Here is a 17,081-nt window from a genome sequence, read left to right as displayed (position 1 = left end):
CCTAAGTGGTATCACTGTGCCTCCCCAGGTAGTTATCCAGTCTTCAGTTCTTATTCTGAAGGTAAGTATTGACACTAGGAACAGATGCAGAATGGCTGTAAGCAAAATTTAAGTCTGACAATAAAAGCTTCGTGCTGGCAATAATCTAGTAGTGGGGAGCCACCTAATAAAAAAAAAGATCCTATTTCTCTGCACAGTCATCCAGTCATGGGTGCTAAAACTCCAGCAAACAAAAGCACCACCAGCTAACACTGCTGTAACACTTTACCTGCTTTCTGCACAGGCATGACTGACATTACTGAATGACAACAGACCATCATGCATGAACATGCTCATTCACTCAACAAGGTAAAATACACCAATGAATGACTTACAAGATCTAGGGCAGCTGCTAAGATGGAGGCATCGGGGATAGTGCCTGGTTCACAGCAGTTCAGGAGAAACTGAAAGCGCTTCATCCCTTGGCGGATTGCTCCCAGGTTCACAACGTTCTTCGATTTTCCTCCTTCTTGGTTGGAGGTCAAGTGATCATCAAAGCTATGGCAACCTGAAGAGGTAAAAGAGTACAGAGGGGATTGCAGGGAAGGGCAGGGAGAAGGAAACAGACACTCTCACCAATTAAAAAAAAAAAAAAAAAGTGGTGCAAAAATCCTGATGAGTACAGTTTTAGTCTAAATCCCTTCCTCGCCTTGATGTGCTATCTTGAAGATAACATGGGCATTTTTAAAACATTTCTGATTTCTGTGAAATAGGCATATGGCAAGCCAAATTCTGGTCTTGGTCACACTGATGTCTCCGCAAAACAATGGCACCCTACTCAGGGTGGAAGACCCAGACCTACTCCAGCACAGGTGAACAAGAACATGGCTCTTCATTCACACCTCTTCAATAAAGAAGATCACTCTTACTGCCTCTTTTTCTCGAATACTCTCCTACCTCACTCGTCTATTAGCTTCTAACTTTAAAGTAAAGCATACATAAATCTTATTCCTCATATATTAAACAATATTATATCATGTAGTAGCACATAAAAGTCAGTAGGCAAACATTATAAAGATTCTATATGGGAATCACATACTGTCTAATTTTTAGGCATGCATCTTCTGCAATGACCAGAACACCTAAAGTGAAATCGGATTCAGTTTCTAAGTATCTTAAATCATATCAGCTTTTCTCCCTTGAAGTGCCTTGCATTCTTTGGGATGGAAGGTTCTCTTATAAAAATTCCTTTTGAAAATAGAGTTAGGAAGCTCACTAGGGCTTCTTTCAAACATTATTTTAAATTATATACTGAGATCACATGATAAACCGACTAATCCCACTGCAAGTTGGAATTAATGCTTCCTAATGCAGAAGATCATTACGTAGTCTCTACCCAGAGTTCAGACAGTCATGGAAAGACACAGGAAATCAGGAAAGAAGTTTTGAGGCCAACGTGGCTGGCCAAAACAAGAACAGTCAGCTTCTGGGTTTTTTTGTCTTTATACATAATACTCTCTGTTTACATGTGAAGGTACAAAAGGTTACAGAATACTGAAGGATAAAGCACTGTAGAACAAAATGCTGCACGGAGAATTCAAGATTAGCTTCAAAAGTAGATTTGGAAGACTTCGTGAAATGGCCCTACAGCCCTCTGGGACTTCTCCAGGAAAGAATGCCTGAAAACTCAAAATCTCTTTGAGATCTCAGTTCCCAACATTTCTTAGAAAGCACTTACACACTACAAATAGTCACAACCAAAAAACGGCAATGTGGATCTTCATTTTTTTTTTCTGATGAAAACAGTGGTATGCTAAATGTCAAGAAATTTCTTTAAGACGTGTACCTTTTCTCTCCCCACTGAAGGTGCACATAGTTTTACAGCAAACAAAACGTTCCTATGTTGGGAAATACTTCAAAACATAACAAAGAAAGAAGCAGAAAGAACAGGCAGAGCGCTTACATGAGTAGGCACAAACACTCTTTTCTTTCAACTCCTCCTGTTTCCTTACAGCCTGCAGTGCCCTGTCTGAGCCTTCCTGCTATGGCTGTTTTAACACTAACTCATCTGAGTTACAAAGAATTTTCTCCATGTAGGGACCTGTTAAGGGAGTGCCCATATGAGATAAAGAACAGAAAAATGAACTTCAGATACAGAGAAGTCTGCCTAAGGCACTTCCTAGACTCAACTGCTACAGCCCTTTGCAGTCCTTCGCAGCCCCAGTCTTCAATTTGTTGAAGCTCTGCAACAGAATCCTTCAGACGCAGCTGATGGTTGTCCTCCACATCAATCCTGGAGTAGCCTTGCTATCAGCAGCGTGGCTGTCCTTGGCTTACAAAGGGTTAGTGTGATGCAGCCTCACAGAAACCTCATCCAGTGAACAGAAACCATTTCCTAACATAGTAGGAACGCTGGATGTCCATGCACCCACCCGCTAGAATTGCTTCCCGTGTGAACATGAGGTCATCCTTTGGAGCCTTAGCATATGCTGCCATACGTTCTGTGGCATGAAAGCCCACACAACCTCTCTATGGTCATCAAAATGTCTTCAATAAGTGCCTGAAGGATCATAAAGGCTCTCAATTTAAACATACTGTAATTCACTTCTGTGTATATGCTGTGTTCTTAGTATAAGTAAAAAGATCATTAAAACAATTTTAATGCATGAGTGTGCCCATATTTATGTGTGTACATATGTATACACATGCACACATACAACTATACATACACACACAGATATGCATACATACATATCCAATGTAGACAAAAATTTTCAGTGGTCTGGATGATATATCACAATTACAGTTGTGTAGGGTGTGACAAATTATTTCATGTTTACTACCTCACTTACAAAATATATACATATGTATATATATTTACTCTAATATATATATATATATATTAGTTTTTTTCTTTAATTTTGTCTACTGTGTTAAAAAACCCAAAAACACAAGAGGAAAAGCAAAAGCATTGTAATGGTACAGCACCATGAATGACAGGAATGGAAAGGTAGAATTATGTTCCAAAATAATGTCTCTGGGTGAGAACTTAAAGATTTAGTAGCATACCCATATACCACAACCGACTTCTGTTCTCAGTATACACATAAAACTTGTACACCTTTGTAGAAGATATAGAAGCACTACAAATTTGAAAGCCCTCTGTATGAACCTGTTCTACTGTCATAAGTTCTCCCACCCTGAAAAGGCCCCACATGAATTTCAATATGCACATATATATATGTACATGCAGACACATACACCTAAACTATTATGTTTGCTTGTGTGGCTTTCTTTGTATACCAGATACCTGTGTGGACACAGTGACAATAATTTCCTTAGCTATCACATTTCGCTGTATAGCTTTAAACACCCTTTCTTTGCCTCAGTTAGTGATCAGACAACTCTCCTTATCAACATCATTAGACAATTTGCCTGTTTCTCATACTCACGTGGAATGATCTCTGTTTTTAGCCCACTGTATCACTGTTATTATTGCATTCCTAAGGCACTTATATATCAAAACCAAACATTTCATGTATCTCCTCTCACAGGTATATCCAAAGCCTCAAGTTCTTGTCATTAATTAGCTCTATTCTGATGTTAAGTAATGAAGGCTGAAGTATTGCTTAAAAGTTCACAAAGCCCATAACTAACATGTCATCTGAGTTTTATACAGACATGAGATGTGCCACATACAGAGCATACACATACAGAGCAAGGCTATTGCTGCTCATAAGGTCAAGACTAAAACTGTGAGAATAAATCAACAATATGGGCACCCTAGACAAAAGCAAACTAACAGTGGCAAAATATCAGCATTGGTAAGATAAAAAGAAAATGTTTCCTGCAAGAAAATGTGAAACACATCACAACATGAGCAATGTAGAAACAGCTGTAACAGTCTAAAGATCTTACTGCCCCTCAGTTATTAGTTCCCAGGGAGAGCTGGGACAAAAAAATAGTTGAAGCATTTCACACCTACTTCAGTGTAAAGTAGCAGATGCAAATTCTTCCATTGTGGGGATTCTCGCCTTCAGCTAAAACCACAGAGGCTGCTGGTCTGAGGCAAACTCCTATAGGAGTAATATTTTTAACCTGGGAGAGAGCTGTGTTTGTACCATTGCAGAACAATTATCAATCTACACTTGTGAGACGCACTCACATCTTTTGCTAGTATCATTTGCCTAAACAATGGTTTATGTGCATTACATTGTACGTCTGGGACAGACGATTGTAGAAAACAATGCAGTGCCAGAGGGTAATGTCAGAAAATGAAAACCATAATGTCAGATAATGGATCATACTGTAATCAGTACAGAAATAGTGGTGAAACAGGAAAGCTACTCCTTTCTGTGTGTTTTTGGGAGTTGGGTTTTGTGGTGTTTTTTGTGTGTGTGTGTGTGTGTGTGTGTGTTTTGTTTGTTTGTTTTTACTTTGTTTTGTTTTGAAATACAGTAGTAAAACTTCAAGACTGTTGTCTTTCTGAACAAAGATGAGCTCTGAGCTGAGGACACGAGCAGGTGAATGACTGTATGACATCTGAAAACAGAATATATCAGGACACTGTAGGCATAAAGGCACTTTTCAAACACTGCTGATTTTGAAAATGCATTGCAATTAAGTATGCTTTTGTGGAAAAGTAGTGTTGTCGTTATTTTGTGTGCTATGAAAAAGGGACAGCATCCCTAACGAATGATATGCAGACATTAGACATGCAAACACAGAAGAAAAGAGGTAATTTTAACAAGATTTGTGCAGGGTTTTCCATTTCATCAGTGCTGATCTTTGCTAAAACTGTCAAATGGTCACAAATTGGAGGGAAAAAGAAAACAACAAAAAAACTGATGGAATACCCATTGTCATCTTAGGCAATGAAAGATTTACAAACCTAATTTCAAACTGAATCAGTGCTTTGAAGCAAGCATTAATTTTTCAAGTGTGTTGTTCAAATTCAATTTGATTTTAAAAGCCCAAATATTGTATTTGCATAATTTATTTGGATAGTCTGGAAAAAAAAAATCAACTTTGCTAGAGGATTTTCTAAATCAAAACAAAAGAAAGAAGGAAGGGAAAGAAAACAGTTACAAAGACTAAAAAGTTGGAGAAGGCTAGAATGGATACAAAAACTATGGAGAAAGCAGAAAAAAGGGAAAGGGATGAAATACAGAAGGAGATTCAAAAAGAAAATAAAAAGAAAGAAAAAAAGGAGACGAGAACCCTGATTTCTAACCATCTTTTTCTTCTGTGTGATGAAGCTTGGATGGGTGTCTTCGGCAGGTGCGCCATTTACCAAGACGCTTGAAGAAATTCTCCTCTTCATCCCGCCCGTTGTCCAGGCCACCTCCTGGCCCCCCTCCTTCTGACAGCTTCACTGCACTGGTAAACTTCACCTGTGCAAAGACAAAGGGCAGGTTAGGTTGTGCCATGCTACCCCTCTTGATCTTCCTTGCTTAGACATAAAGCATCTAGGGAAGTGCTGTGGCACAGCGAATCACCATAGCAACACAAGTGGGTCTGCAGAGACTTACATATGCTGAAGTACTTAATCTTTTAATCTTTCTGCTTAAATGACTGGTCTTTCACAAAAGGCTGTAAAGGCACAAAGGAAGCATAGATAAATGTGACTAACAGTTAAACCTTATGGGTATTTATAGGATCTGCAATTCTTTCTCCATGAACAAGGACAGGCAGACAAGTACAGCAGAGGTTTTACCTAGTCTTCTTCATGTCCCAGAAAAGAGACTTAAGGTAGCTATTCACATATCACAGCCACCTCTATCACACCCCTCATGCAGAGAATCAGGCTCCAGCATACTCTCTGACAAGGTCCTAACACCTCTCATCCTTTTCCTCCTTTACCAAGAAGTATTCTCTGCACTTTGTTACTGTTTCAGTTATATCTCCCAAACACCCTTACAACAGCATGCACTGTTCTCAACAACATACTCTGCACTCCTCACCAAATACTGACAGTGCTTCATTAAAGATTCTCCTCAGTGTTTTTCCAGTATTATGCAGCACAGAACAGACTGGACAATACAATACAATAGAAAGATACCACTGGTGCCCAAGTATAGTTTGTCTCCAGTCTACACCATCTTTATTTAAAGGTAAGAGGAAAAACTGTTGTTTTCTATAAAAGGGCTCTTATGGAGCTGGAGGAGACAACATGCTGCAACTACTGCAGAAGGCAACACGTCAGCACTTAGGGACAGACAAGATCAGGAAATCCAGCAACATAGATGGAATCGCAAATAGCGCAGCTCTACCAAGCTTTTTCACAAAGAGAAGCAAGCAATCAGCTGGTAGAAGATCAAACACACACACTGTTAAGTAGAAGCTAAGTTTTTCTATCATGCAAGGACTGAAGAATAGGAAAGAGTAAAGAGAGTGGGAAAAAAAAAAAAAAAGACTTTCTTGCTTTCGGGAATCAGCAAGTGCTGTAACACCTACTGCCAGGACAAACAGTTTTCTCCTGGTCCTTACTCCAAGGACTCTTGGTACCTCACACAAATATCTACGCATCACTCTAAGAAGTGGATTGGCATTTAGAAGTTAGACTGCCTTACTTTGCAAAAGTCAAGTATCAAACTGCCATGTGATCTAATCTCTAGATTTCTGTTACTAGTCAGTCATGTTGGGTTGCAACGCCGATTTGATTACAGCGTTTCCTTGGGCAGGTAAAACAAGTCAGATCCCATCCCTGTAAGCTCTCTGAAATGGAGTCCAAAGCACTTACCTTGGAACTCTGTCTGATGAAAGACAGACGGTCAACAGAGCTGATATCTAGGAGATCTTCCACCCCATCGGCCAGGCCAGAGAGGGAGGAGCGCTTCAGCCAGTTCCCTGTTGCAGATTAAGCTATTCAGAGCAGTTCTGAAAAAGCTTCCAAGTAGAACCTATTTATTAGCAATCACAGCATATTTCTCTGAAATGGCCGTGCCAGAGTATGGTAAAACAGGAGGTAAGGAGAAAGCAACCATGTCATGTTACATGCAATAACTACCATGCAAGGCTGGGTCTCGAGACTTGTAAACGACGCATGCTTTATCTAAGTGCTATCTGGATATTTCTCCTTTACAGAGAGGAAGAATGCTTGAGAGATTAAGGTATTAGCCTGCTACTTTGGAGATCTCTTTTGCCACAGATATTGTTACCTTTGGTAAATTGCTTCCCTTTGCCTTAGTTTTCCACCTATAAAATGGAGAAAGCAGCATTTCCCAGCTTCACTAGGTAGAACATCAAGTATACTTGGACGATAAGGAACTACGATAAAATATGTAATACAAGAGATATATCTATCTGTGTTTCTCTGCACATGCAATACGTATATAGAATAGGAATAGACATACATTTACCTATGGGGAGTTTGAGTTTCTTTCGAAGGGAGATTCGTCGAGAACGGGAACGGGAGCGTCTGTCTGTAGTGGTCCCAGAGTGAGCAGTGGTGCATTCAGATGTGTCCTGCTCAGACTGACTACTGGTATCACTTGCTGCACTCTGTGATTTGAACATCTTTCGCCAAAAGTCCTTGCGTCCCAGAACGGCACCTTGGTTCTGCTCATCACTGGGGAAAAAAAAAAAAAGAAAAAGATGGAACACATGAACTGAACTTCAGTGAAGTTCGGATGTTCAGGGCAGCGAGGCCTCCTCCAGCAGCCCCACAGTGACCTCTCTAATCTTTGGGGTTGTTACATTTTGAATTCCAAACATACTCTTCTCAGTGGGACATAATAAAATTTAACACATTCAATATTGTTCAAGGTACAAAATAAGTATCTTTCCCACTCTGAAGAGATTGCCCACGGAATGGGCCCTTCCAATTTTTGCTTGCACAAGTGAAAACAGCACATCATCTTCTTTAGGTCAAAATGACTTGTATCGGTAAGACTACACTGGTGCTTTCTAAAAGCATGTGTACTGGAACAGCTTTAGGACATCATGATAGCTATTTGTGAACCTGGTGCGGTCTCAGTTCTTATTACTGCAACGTGGAATGGGAGCAGCATATTTTGCTATACTCCTGCAATCTCTGACGGCTGTGGCAGTGCCCAGAGTTGAACAGCTTGCTTCAATTCTGCACAGCAATCAAAGGCTTTCTGTTATCCTTGCAGTCTCAGCAAAGGAGAGACTTTGCAAGCTTAGTTAACGCAGAAGAAATGTAATATAGAGCTCTGGCACTTGTGCATCTCAAAACACTTTAGCAAGACAGATGGGTATTCAGGGCCCAGAGAAGTTAAATGACTTGTCCAAAGTAACTCAGGAGACCAGTAGCCATTCACAAAACTTTCTGAAATTCTTAAGAATATTGATTAAATTTACACTTCAATATTACATTTCAGAGTTCTCCGGTCAAAAGAAGCTTCAAATGCGCAATGCTTAACAGCAGGTTGGTTCGCTTGTTAAGAAAACTGGTAACGCGCCTCTGCTGTTAAGGGAAATGCAACAGAAGCTGCCAGCAATAACATAATGAAATAATATTCACTTACTGTTCTGGAGTTTGCATTGGGCGGCTTGAGATGTAACTGCGACATTCATCGGGTGCAGCTGATGCTTGACCTTTGTCAATGATGACACTTCCCATCTCAGATCTACACAGACAATGTAAATCATCAGATCTGATCATCATCAGATAGATGGATGGCTCATCTCATGCTCAATCATCTCATGCTCAATCACATAGCTACACGACAAGGAAATCAGTGCTGCTGAACACTCAAACAGCTTTTGAGATGCACTCTCAATTTACTAACTTACTGCCTCTGTCTCTGTATCACTTTTGAAAAAGGCAATAGCTCTGAGAATAGCCGAGGTTTTTAGGAGCTTTTCAACTTTCTTAATTCTTCTTCCCAGTAAGCCTCAAAGCACATTTCTTTTTGATAAAGAAGCATGTCAGGATTATATTTGTTCTGGGACTTGTTTTGCATACCAGGGTTTACCTGTCAGATAAACAACACTGATCTCCCACAGGATGTGACATACATTAAGAACTATACCCACACAGCACCATGGGACTTGCACTGTGCTCTTTTACTTTTTTTAGCCTTTCCTCTTCCAGTGTTTCCATTGTTCTGCTTTCTTTAGACTCCTGTAGGAAAGGGTTAACATCTTTTGCTGCAAATCTATGATTGTTTCAGTTCATTAAATTTTAAAGGAGGCTGCCACCACAGTGCAATTCTGTACACCAGAAACTAACATAGATTGTGAAGACAGAACACAAAGTTCCTTGGACTTTCTACATTTGTGTTCAGTGCTTATAGTCATAATAGCCATATTCAAATCAGTCTCTCACCTTTTTCTTTCCAGACACCAACCTTTTGCTGCCAGAAGATTTCAGCTCTTGCTCTGTTTCCTCTGCTTTTTTTCCTGGTATTAACTTTTCAGCGCTGTCTAAGAGGGCACTGAGTGCCACTCTCCGAAAGACATTCCCATGAGCCTCCTTGATAAACTGAACAAGCTGACGGATATCACAGTACAAGCCCTGGGTAGCAAGACATCATGAAAAGAAAAATCAGTCTGCAGGTTGTGAAGAAGCAGTGAGAATCAATAGTTTCTAAGGTCCTTCAGGACGCCATTACTTCCTCTGATTGTTGCCTGATCTACTCTTACTGTACAAGGTTTGTGTTTTCCAGCTGAGATCAAAAGCTGGAAAAGCTGCCACTTGGAGCACTTGGAAGAAGCACAGCGAGGATCATTATTGTTATAGAAGATGCTCTGCAGTGGCCTAAAGCAAATGTAGAGGTATCAGAGGCTGGATGAGGAAGCTGCAAAGATGACTTAAAGGCTGTTTTATCCCATTTATCTGCCCATAATCTAAAAAGGCATGAAAAAGCCAAAACGATGGGCTGGAGAGGAAAGCATAAAAACCTTGCAAGCTTCGTTTCAAAACCAGTGGGTGTCTTGGGATTTTTCTTAATTATTTCAGAGCTCTACATCATGGGGAGAGAAAGGAATGACTCATTCCCCAACCTGCTCCTACACTTACAGCTCTTTTTAGTTTTGAACATTTGTATATAGCTGTGACGTGACAAGTCATCTGTACCTCTGAGGGTAAGAGGATGGAGGGTATGGCTTATAAGACCGGGTTTTCAATTTGTGACCTTTCCTGAAAGATCTTGCATTACTCTGAAAATTCCCAGCTAGGAGGTGCATAGCCAGCTTTCAACCAAAAAAAAATTGCTATGTTCATCGTATTTGACTAAACTGAATTCATTCATTCTGTTAAGCCTCACTGATCACACCCAAGTGAAAAAGCACCTTTGTGAATATGAAATCAAGTACTTACAAGGTTTTCCGGACTGTGCAGCTCATGTGTAGTGGAAGCACAGCGAGTTATCAATGACTTGAACATGGCGCTCACAATAATACCTTCTACACTCTGTGCTGTAGACTTGTTGTCCACTGTGGTGAAGTTATTCCCAAATCCAGCTTTGTCTGTGAAGTTGAAGTATAAGCAAACACCCTTGTTTAGAATGCTTTAAACAAAATGGCTTTAAGATGCACGCTATGGTATTTAGATACATAGGACAAAGGCTCATCCTCACATAAAATCTTATGCTCAGTTCTGGCAGTCCCCCCCTCACAAAAAATTCAGCAGAGGAGGAGCAAACAAATGAAAAAGACATAATTTTCCCAGAAATAGTTGTAGTATGAAAAAAGATCAAACAGATTAGGGTGAGTCTGGCTTCTGTTTATCCACATCTCTCACTTAGAAATGTATGAAATAAGACATAAAATTTGAATGATAGTTCTGGCTTTTCTATTTATTATTTTAAAGAACAGGAGATGTTTGATTAAACTGAAAAGTGACAATACCCACAAGGAGAAAATCTTTTGAACTAGAGGAAGGCTGTTCTTGCAAGGTGCAAAAGAAGACCAAGCTGTCAAAGATTCAAAAAAGCATTACACATTTATAAGACAAGAAATATCCCAGTTTTATTAGGTGAAAGGAAAGACTTTTCAAAAGCTGCATGAGCTGCCATTCTTCAAAGCCTGGTAATAATTGGTGAATGTTGAGGAAACTTCCTGTGAGCATCTTTTTCATACAAGCCTGCTACTCTTCTTTTGATGCAGTCCCTGAAATGCCTGAGATCAGAGAGATTCTAATAGAGCAAACAGACTCCCTAAGTACTATGGGAACAGCTATTTCTATTCTGTAAACACTGACTGTTAATTGCTGTCACATGCAGTGACCAAACAGAAATGTCCAGTCATTCTATGAGAATCTGGAATAATTTTCCAGAAAAAAGAAGAAAAATATACATAAACACACATTTATATTGTAGGTATGCACGTCTCTATGTTTATATTCTTGTTTATTCAATCTGTTCCTGCTATTTCCTGCCTCACCTGAGGCACCACAGAGGGTTTTAATGCTCAATTATATCTCCATTCAGAATAAACCCCGGATTAAACAGGCCATTTCAGCTCATGCCATGAAGCAGAAAACCTCCAGCCCGAGGCATAACAATGAAAATATTTTCTTTGAAGAGCCACGAACAACAGGTAGGATGAATCAAAAGAGAAGCTTTCAATTTCAGGTGCACTGGGTGCTGCATGATTACTACATGCGATCACTAGGTGGTAAAATTGGATGAGTTTGAACTCTGCTGATCTGTGCTTGCTAAGAGTATAATTCGTATGTTTTGAGGACAGAAATTCACTTATTTAAATTTATTTATTTTAAGGCAAAGAAAAAGACATGGTTTCTTTCTGATGGTAAAGTTCAGGAATATTCAATCAAGAACTTCTGATGCCAGCCATACTTACTGTCCGTGACTGGCTCCATGCAGAATCCCAGTAAAGCATGAAGGAAATCCACCACATTATTAAGAGAATCTCTGTTCACATAATCCCTCATGGTCTGGCGGAACTGCATCCTATCCAGTTTGTACAGCTTTGTGAGGCAGTTCTGAGCCTGAAACGACATCCGTCAAATCACATCACATCATATTACGTGTTTGAGTTTTGCTGATAGCAGCTGGGTATTTTGAGATCCCCTTTTGCTCTTAGTCAACGCTCTGTGTTCCTATCTAAAGTAACCTTCCCCAGGAGCCAGAACATTTAGGTTCTATAACAGAACACAGGTTCAACCCTGAAGCAAACAAAAAATTCAGCACAAGGGGAGTGTGGACCTTCATGGGTGCCACTGTTTGGAGGCAGTGCTGAAGTCATTCTCAGCCCCGTCTGAAGGCCTTACTCCCACCTATTCCCCCAAAGGTAAAATATCATTAAACATGAATGAAATAGGAATGTACCACTTCTATCAAGGTTTACAGCCTTGAAAAAATTTCTTAGATTCAAGCATCTGATTTTCAGCTGATGGCTCAGACCCAAGCCAGTTCACCTGTACCCAGTGATCAATTTCTATCATTAGCTTCTTATTTAAAAGCTATTAGTATTCAATTTCCTATCAGAAAAGTACCCATCCCACTGGGACTCCAAGCAGGCTAATATCAGCAGGTCTGAAATATCAGCTTTTACAGGGAGCATTAACTCTTCTGCTACCTACAAAAGGGTGCTTAGCTTTCCAGTAACTCAGATGTGAGTTGTGCATGCAGCCAACACAAATGGTGCATGCAAAGCAGTCTGACTAGACAAACGCACAGAGAGAGCTGCAGACTTCAACACGTAGATATCTCTTCCCATAAAGACCTAGTTTAATGAGCCTGATAGGAACTTTGGCTCCAAGAGATGTATTCATTTATGTATAATGTCATGCCCTGGACTAAATGTTTCGCTGGCTCAGCTCCAATGTAGTATAAAAGCCTGACATTTTGCTGAATGTAGTTTATTTTCAACCAGTACTCTGTACAGAATCTTTCTGCCATTACCACTGGGATTCTCTTACCCATAGTCCCACTGTGTCCACAGCTAACATTAATGCTGCAGCCTCCTCAGTACCCAGGGGTCAAGCTAACTAACAAAATAATGGTGACTAATATGGAGGCAGTTAACCCATCTTTGAATCACCTAGCTCAGATTCCAGCATCAAGTTATAGCTTTCTTGGCATGGCAGAGGCTAACCAAAGCCATGCAGAAACACCTGGCTCCCATACCCACTATGGATGGGGGTAGAGTAAATTCTCATTGCAGTCATCAGAAATGCTATCTGCTGCAAGCACAGAAGGCAAAGAGGAAGCATGTGCTGGAGAGAACCTTTGGAAGGCTCCCATTTGACAGGGCATTGAACTGATCTCAGGGAGTCAAATTCTGGTTGAAGTCAAATGTCTGGGTTACATCCTGGGCACCTTCCAATGCTTCAGCTTGAGCACAGTCTGAAGTATAACAAATCAATGGTAGTCAGCCACTTTGTCCTTCAACAGGGCATGAGTCTTCCACTTTCTTGCGGTACAAGAACATGCCTGCAAGCACAGTGCACTTCAACTATCAGGAGCTGATGAAGCAGCCCAGCAGCATCCAATCATAATTATCATTAGGAAAGGTGGACATAGCTACTTAGACTTCAGGATTTAGATACGCAACCCAATATAGCTTCACCTCTTGTAAACAGCATACTGTGGAGTTTCATCAGTGTAAAAAGTGACTTACACCAGCACACGTGAGGCTTGCTCCAGTGTATTTGTGACTTTTCACACAACATTTGCATTGGGTGCTGAAACATACCCTGGGCCTCAGATGTACTCTTATAGCAAGTGCCAGGGTCTGGAAGGTAACATGAAAGTTGAAAATCTGCTACAGCTGGGCTGCAACACAGTCTATGTGCTCAGACAAAGAGAAACGCATTTGTACTCAATACAAAAAAAGCTACAGAGGGGGCAGACAAATCTCAGCAGCTGACGTCAAAAGTACAAGGGGGACATTTTAATGAGCTTTAATTTTCTTACATTCTCCCGGAATACCTGGTGTCTCAGGCGATCTCCAGAGAGCCCTCGGTGTCCTTCCCCACAACCATAGGCACAACCCAAGGACTTCACAATTTTGATAAGCATTGTGAGTGCCAGCCTATGGGTGCTGATAGACGGACCTTCATCCTGAGTCACAGAGAGAAAGTTGTTGTGAAACCTTAGCAAAACCACTGGCTTTTTGTCAGCATTTTACTTTCAACGAACTGTAGCCCCTTTCTCCCCTCAGACACTCTGTTACAAAGTTGCAACTCTTAAAAGGTGTTTTGCAATTACTTTTCAAGTTAGATCACCAGCCTCCTCTCTTTAAACTCACCTTAAAAAGTTACCTTACAAATGCAAAGCCCACTAATGGGATGCTGTGAGTATCATTCAGCATTTACTTCAAAAAATTCTGCCTGAAAACAGAGAGCTGGCTTGCTTAGGTAGAAAAGCAACCATATTTTTTAAATATCTTTGGTATTATACTACCACGAGTTGTGACTCTAGGGGCCAGCAACAGCCTTTCTCAGCCAATTCTCATAGCAATATTGAAACATTTATGATTTCAGGTTAACAAAGAAAACAAGCTGTGTTCATACACTGAATTTTGGTTTTCCTTATAAGCTACGCGTGATAAACCTTATAAAGAAATAATGATTGCTTTGCATTTTGATAGGATACTGAAAATGACCCAGTAAGACTCACAAACTGCTTTTGGGGAAGTTACAGTGCTTGAATTCCCAATCTTGTTTCTTCAGCAGAACTTGAGTGAGCACCAGAACAAAAGAAATTAATTTATGCAAAGAAGAAGGAAGGCAAACAGAAGGGCAATTGCATATACATTCATACTTTGTCTTAACCAATATTACAGATCACTATGGAGTGATACAATGGGAAGCAAAACAAACCTTTTCTTGCTTTTTGTCATTCTTCTCATACGGCCCTCCTCCTCCACCACCTCCATCGCTTCCTCCTCCACCACTTCCACCGCCTCCTTCTTCTCCTCCATCTCCAGTTCCACTGACTGGAGGAGGCCCAAATCCACAAGCCGAACCTCCAGAAGCTTTGAGTTGAAAAGATCCCTCATTTGGTCTCTTTTCAGGGGCTTCATTTTCTTTGTTCTCGCTCTTCCTCCGGACTTTCTCTACAGATGGCACCACTCCAAGCTGAAGCAAGCACTCCACAATGTTCAGTGCCACATCACAAATCCTGGAGCTGATGTCATGGTTCAGGACCAAGTAAACAGCCTTCAGGACTACCTGATAGAATCAAACATCATATTTAAAATTAGACTAATTTTCTCTCCTAGTACTTTTCGATGACTGGAAATTCTAGTCATAGACTAAAGACTCGTAGCAGGCACAGTACAAACTCAGAATGAATAACACAACCCTCAATCCCAAGAGCCTACAAACTAGGTGTAAAAGAAGAAACCACAGGTTGGGCACAGTCAGGCAGAAAAGGAAACCATGAGATGACATCTGTGAGCCTGAGAATGCTGCCTCAGTGCACCAGGCGTTGTCAAGTCATTAACAGGAATGAAGCAAGGGTGAGTGCCATCAAGGTGCTGTTTGGTTTTATGCTGTTTTATAGGAAATTCAGTGCATGCTCCGGGAACACAGCAATTAAATAATATCACTTAAGATTTGATGTGTGCATTACACATGCACATGCACTCCTTGCAAGGACTAATAGGAGTTGCAGTATCTCAAAGGAGACTTTTAGGATATGCACAAATGTATCTGACTGACCTTTATGTACTGCTGAGAGAAGTCATATAAAGAGGTGGAGGAAAAGCCCATCAAAACCCTGATCTCAATGGTACCACTATATTGACAGAAGAGGGACCTGGCTTTCCTCATTCCTTGCCATTTACCGAGAGATCCAGCATGCCGTTCTTGTGGACAAAGTTGTTGGTTCCATCAATGTGATCCGTATCCTCCAAGCAACTGTAATTGATGCATGAGTCTGTCAGGCTCCGTGGGAGGTTGGCACACGCAAGAGGCTCGTGGGGCATCTCAGGGATGGGCACCTGATTGCAAAGCTTCCTCATGTGCTCACTGAAGAAATCAGCATAGCCCACATTGAACGAAGCCAGGGTAGTGTTGAAGGTGGCCACAGTGATGGTAGAGATCTGGGACCGAACTGCAGGGAAGAAAATGGCTACCTGTGAATTTCCATCGCCAGAGTTAGAAAGTGGCAAACTGAAGCTGTGCTTGTTTCACAAGAAGGGTGCAGCTCTTAATGCAACTCGCAATGCTGAAAGACAAGAAAGGTTCCTAATACCTATAATGGGTGCAAGGGTAAAAGCATAAGTTAATTTCTTCCTTTAAGCTACTGCAAATTAGAACCCAAGATTGCTCTAGCAGTATAGTTCCATGGCAGCATAAATTGATCTGAGTCTACAGGGCAGTTAAAACCAGGGAGTCCAGACAATTTAAACTTAATCCAAAATTCTGGCTAGTTTTGCTCCCCATAATGGTCCAGTACCTGGTCTCAGAAGCAGGAACACCACAGCAAGGGAAAGAATAAACACTCAGCAGCTGAATACAGGAGTGAAGGTAGGTTAGCAACATCAATTTAAAATAGCTTTCTTGGTCAGACTGGCTTGAAAGATTTCATCACACCAGTTGAGAAAAGAAACAAACAAAAAATCTAGCACTACTTGCAATAGTACATCACCAACATGTAAAACTGACTGATGAGAAAGGTAACGTGGCATCAAAGTTCACAGTACCCAGAAAAAGGACATTGTGACATAGCTAAGTCTAATTTTAAATTGGCTAGCTCAGGTAATGACAGCATTTTGGCAACACAGACTAATTCTCATTAAATGCTCATGCTGAACTCTAGCACACAGGATGAGTGAATTCCTACGCTTAGCACTTTGTAAACAGGTCCATATACTAGACAGCGTAGCAAAATCATGTGTCCCACAGTGCTGATAGGACCATCTTCTTCAAGACAGTATGGTAACAGCACTAAGGAATAACAACAAACTTCTGCCTAAGGCTACTCAAAGCATTCTAATTAATAAAATAACAAATCTAGTAATCTTCAAGAATTGACTCAGCTACATTTTGAAAATAACAATTTGTCAGAGTGCTGACTACATGTCTGTGCAGCCTGTGCAACCCTGCCAGCACCGAATGAGCAGTTTCCATTAAGAGAATTGTTCTAAGGCCAACGGCAGTGCTTCAATCTAGGCTACAAACTGGTTAATGATCAGTACAGGAAGTAACTGCTGTACCT

General features: G+C 40.7%; 1 protein-coding gene across 18 annotated transcripts in view; it reads right to left on the bottom strand.

Annotated features, from left to right (window-relative positions):
• UNC80 (unc-80 homolog, NALCN activator) overlaps positions 1–17,081 on the bottom strand; it is a 121,114-nt gene that overhangs the window by 76,173 nt on the left and 27,860 nt on the right. For 10 of the 18 annotated variants that reach the window (XR_003076286.3, XR_003076288.3, XM_025152710.3 and 7 more), the window contains exons 12-22: positions 15,706–15,974; positions 14,738–15,088; positions 13,830–13,976; positions 11,752–11,899; positions 10,268–10,416; positions 9,297–9,463; positions 8,472–8,573; positions 7,335–7,549; positions 6,722–6,828; positions 5,213–5,372; positions 375–547 (exon numbers count right to left, since the gene is read on the bottom strand). Coding sequence is in view for 16 of the 18 variants with exons in the window: in XM_025152710.3 (XP_025008478.2) it covers positions 375–547; positions 5,213–5,372; positions 6,722–6,828; positions 7,335–7,549; positions 8,472–8,573; positions 9,297–9,463; positions 10,268–10,416; positions 11,752–11,899; positions 13,830–13,976; positions 14,738–15,088; positions 15,706–15,974 (1,988 nt within the window). In the remaining 2 variants the exon portion in view is untranslated. The remainder of the gene's footprint in view (positions 1–374; positions 548–5,212; positions 5,373–6,721; positions 6,829–7,334; positions 7,550–8,471; positions 8,574–9,296; positions 9,464–10,267; positions 10,417–11,751; positions 11,900–13,829; positions 13,977–14,737; positions 15,089–15,705; positions 15,975–17,081) is intronic. The other 8 variants (XM_025152717.3, XM_015289306.4, XM_040704087.2 and 5 more) reach the window with 6 other exon arrangements.

This window comes from Gallus gallus, chromosome 7 (genome assembly GCF_016699485.2).
Source record: "Gallus gallus isolate bGalGal1 chromosome 7, bGalGal1.mat.broiler.GRCg7b, whole genome shotgun sequence".
NCBI lineage: Eukaryota > Metazoa > Chordata > Aves > Galliformes > Phasianidae > Gallus > Gallus gallus.
Note: the sequence above shows the minus strand (reverse complement) of the source record. Positions and strands in the feature narration are given on the sequence as shown.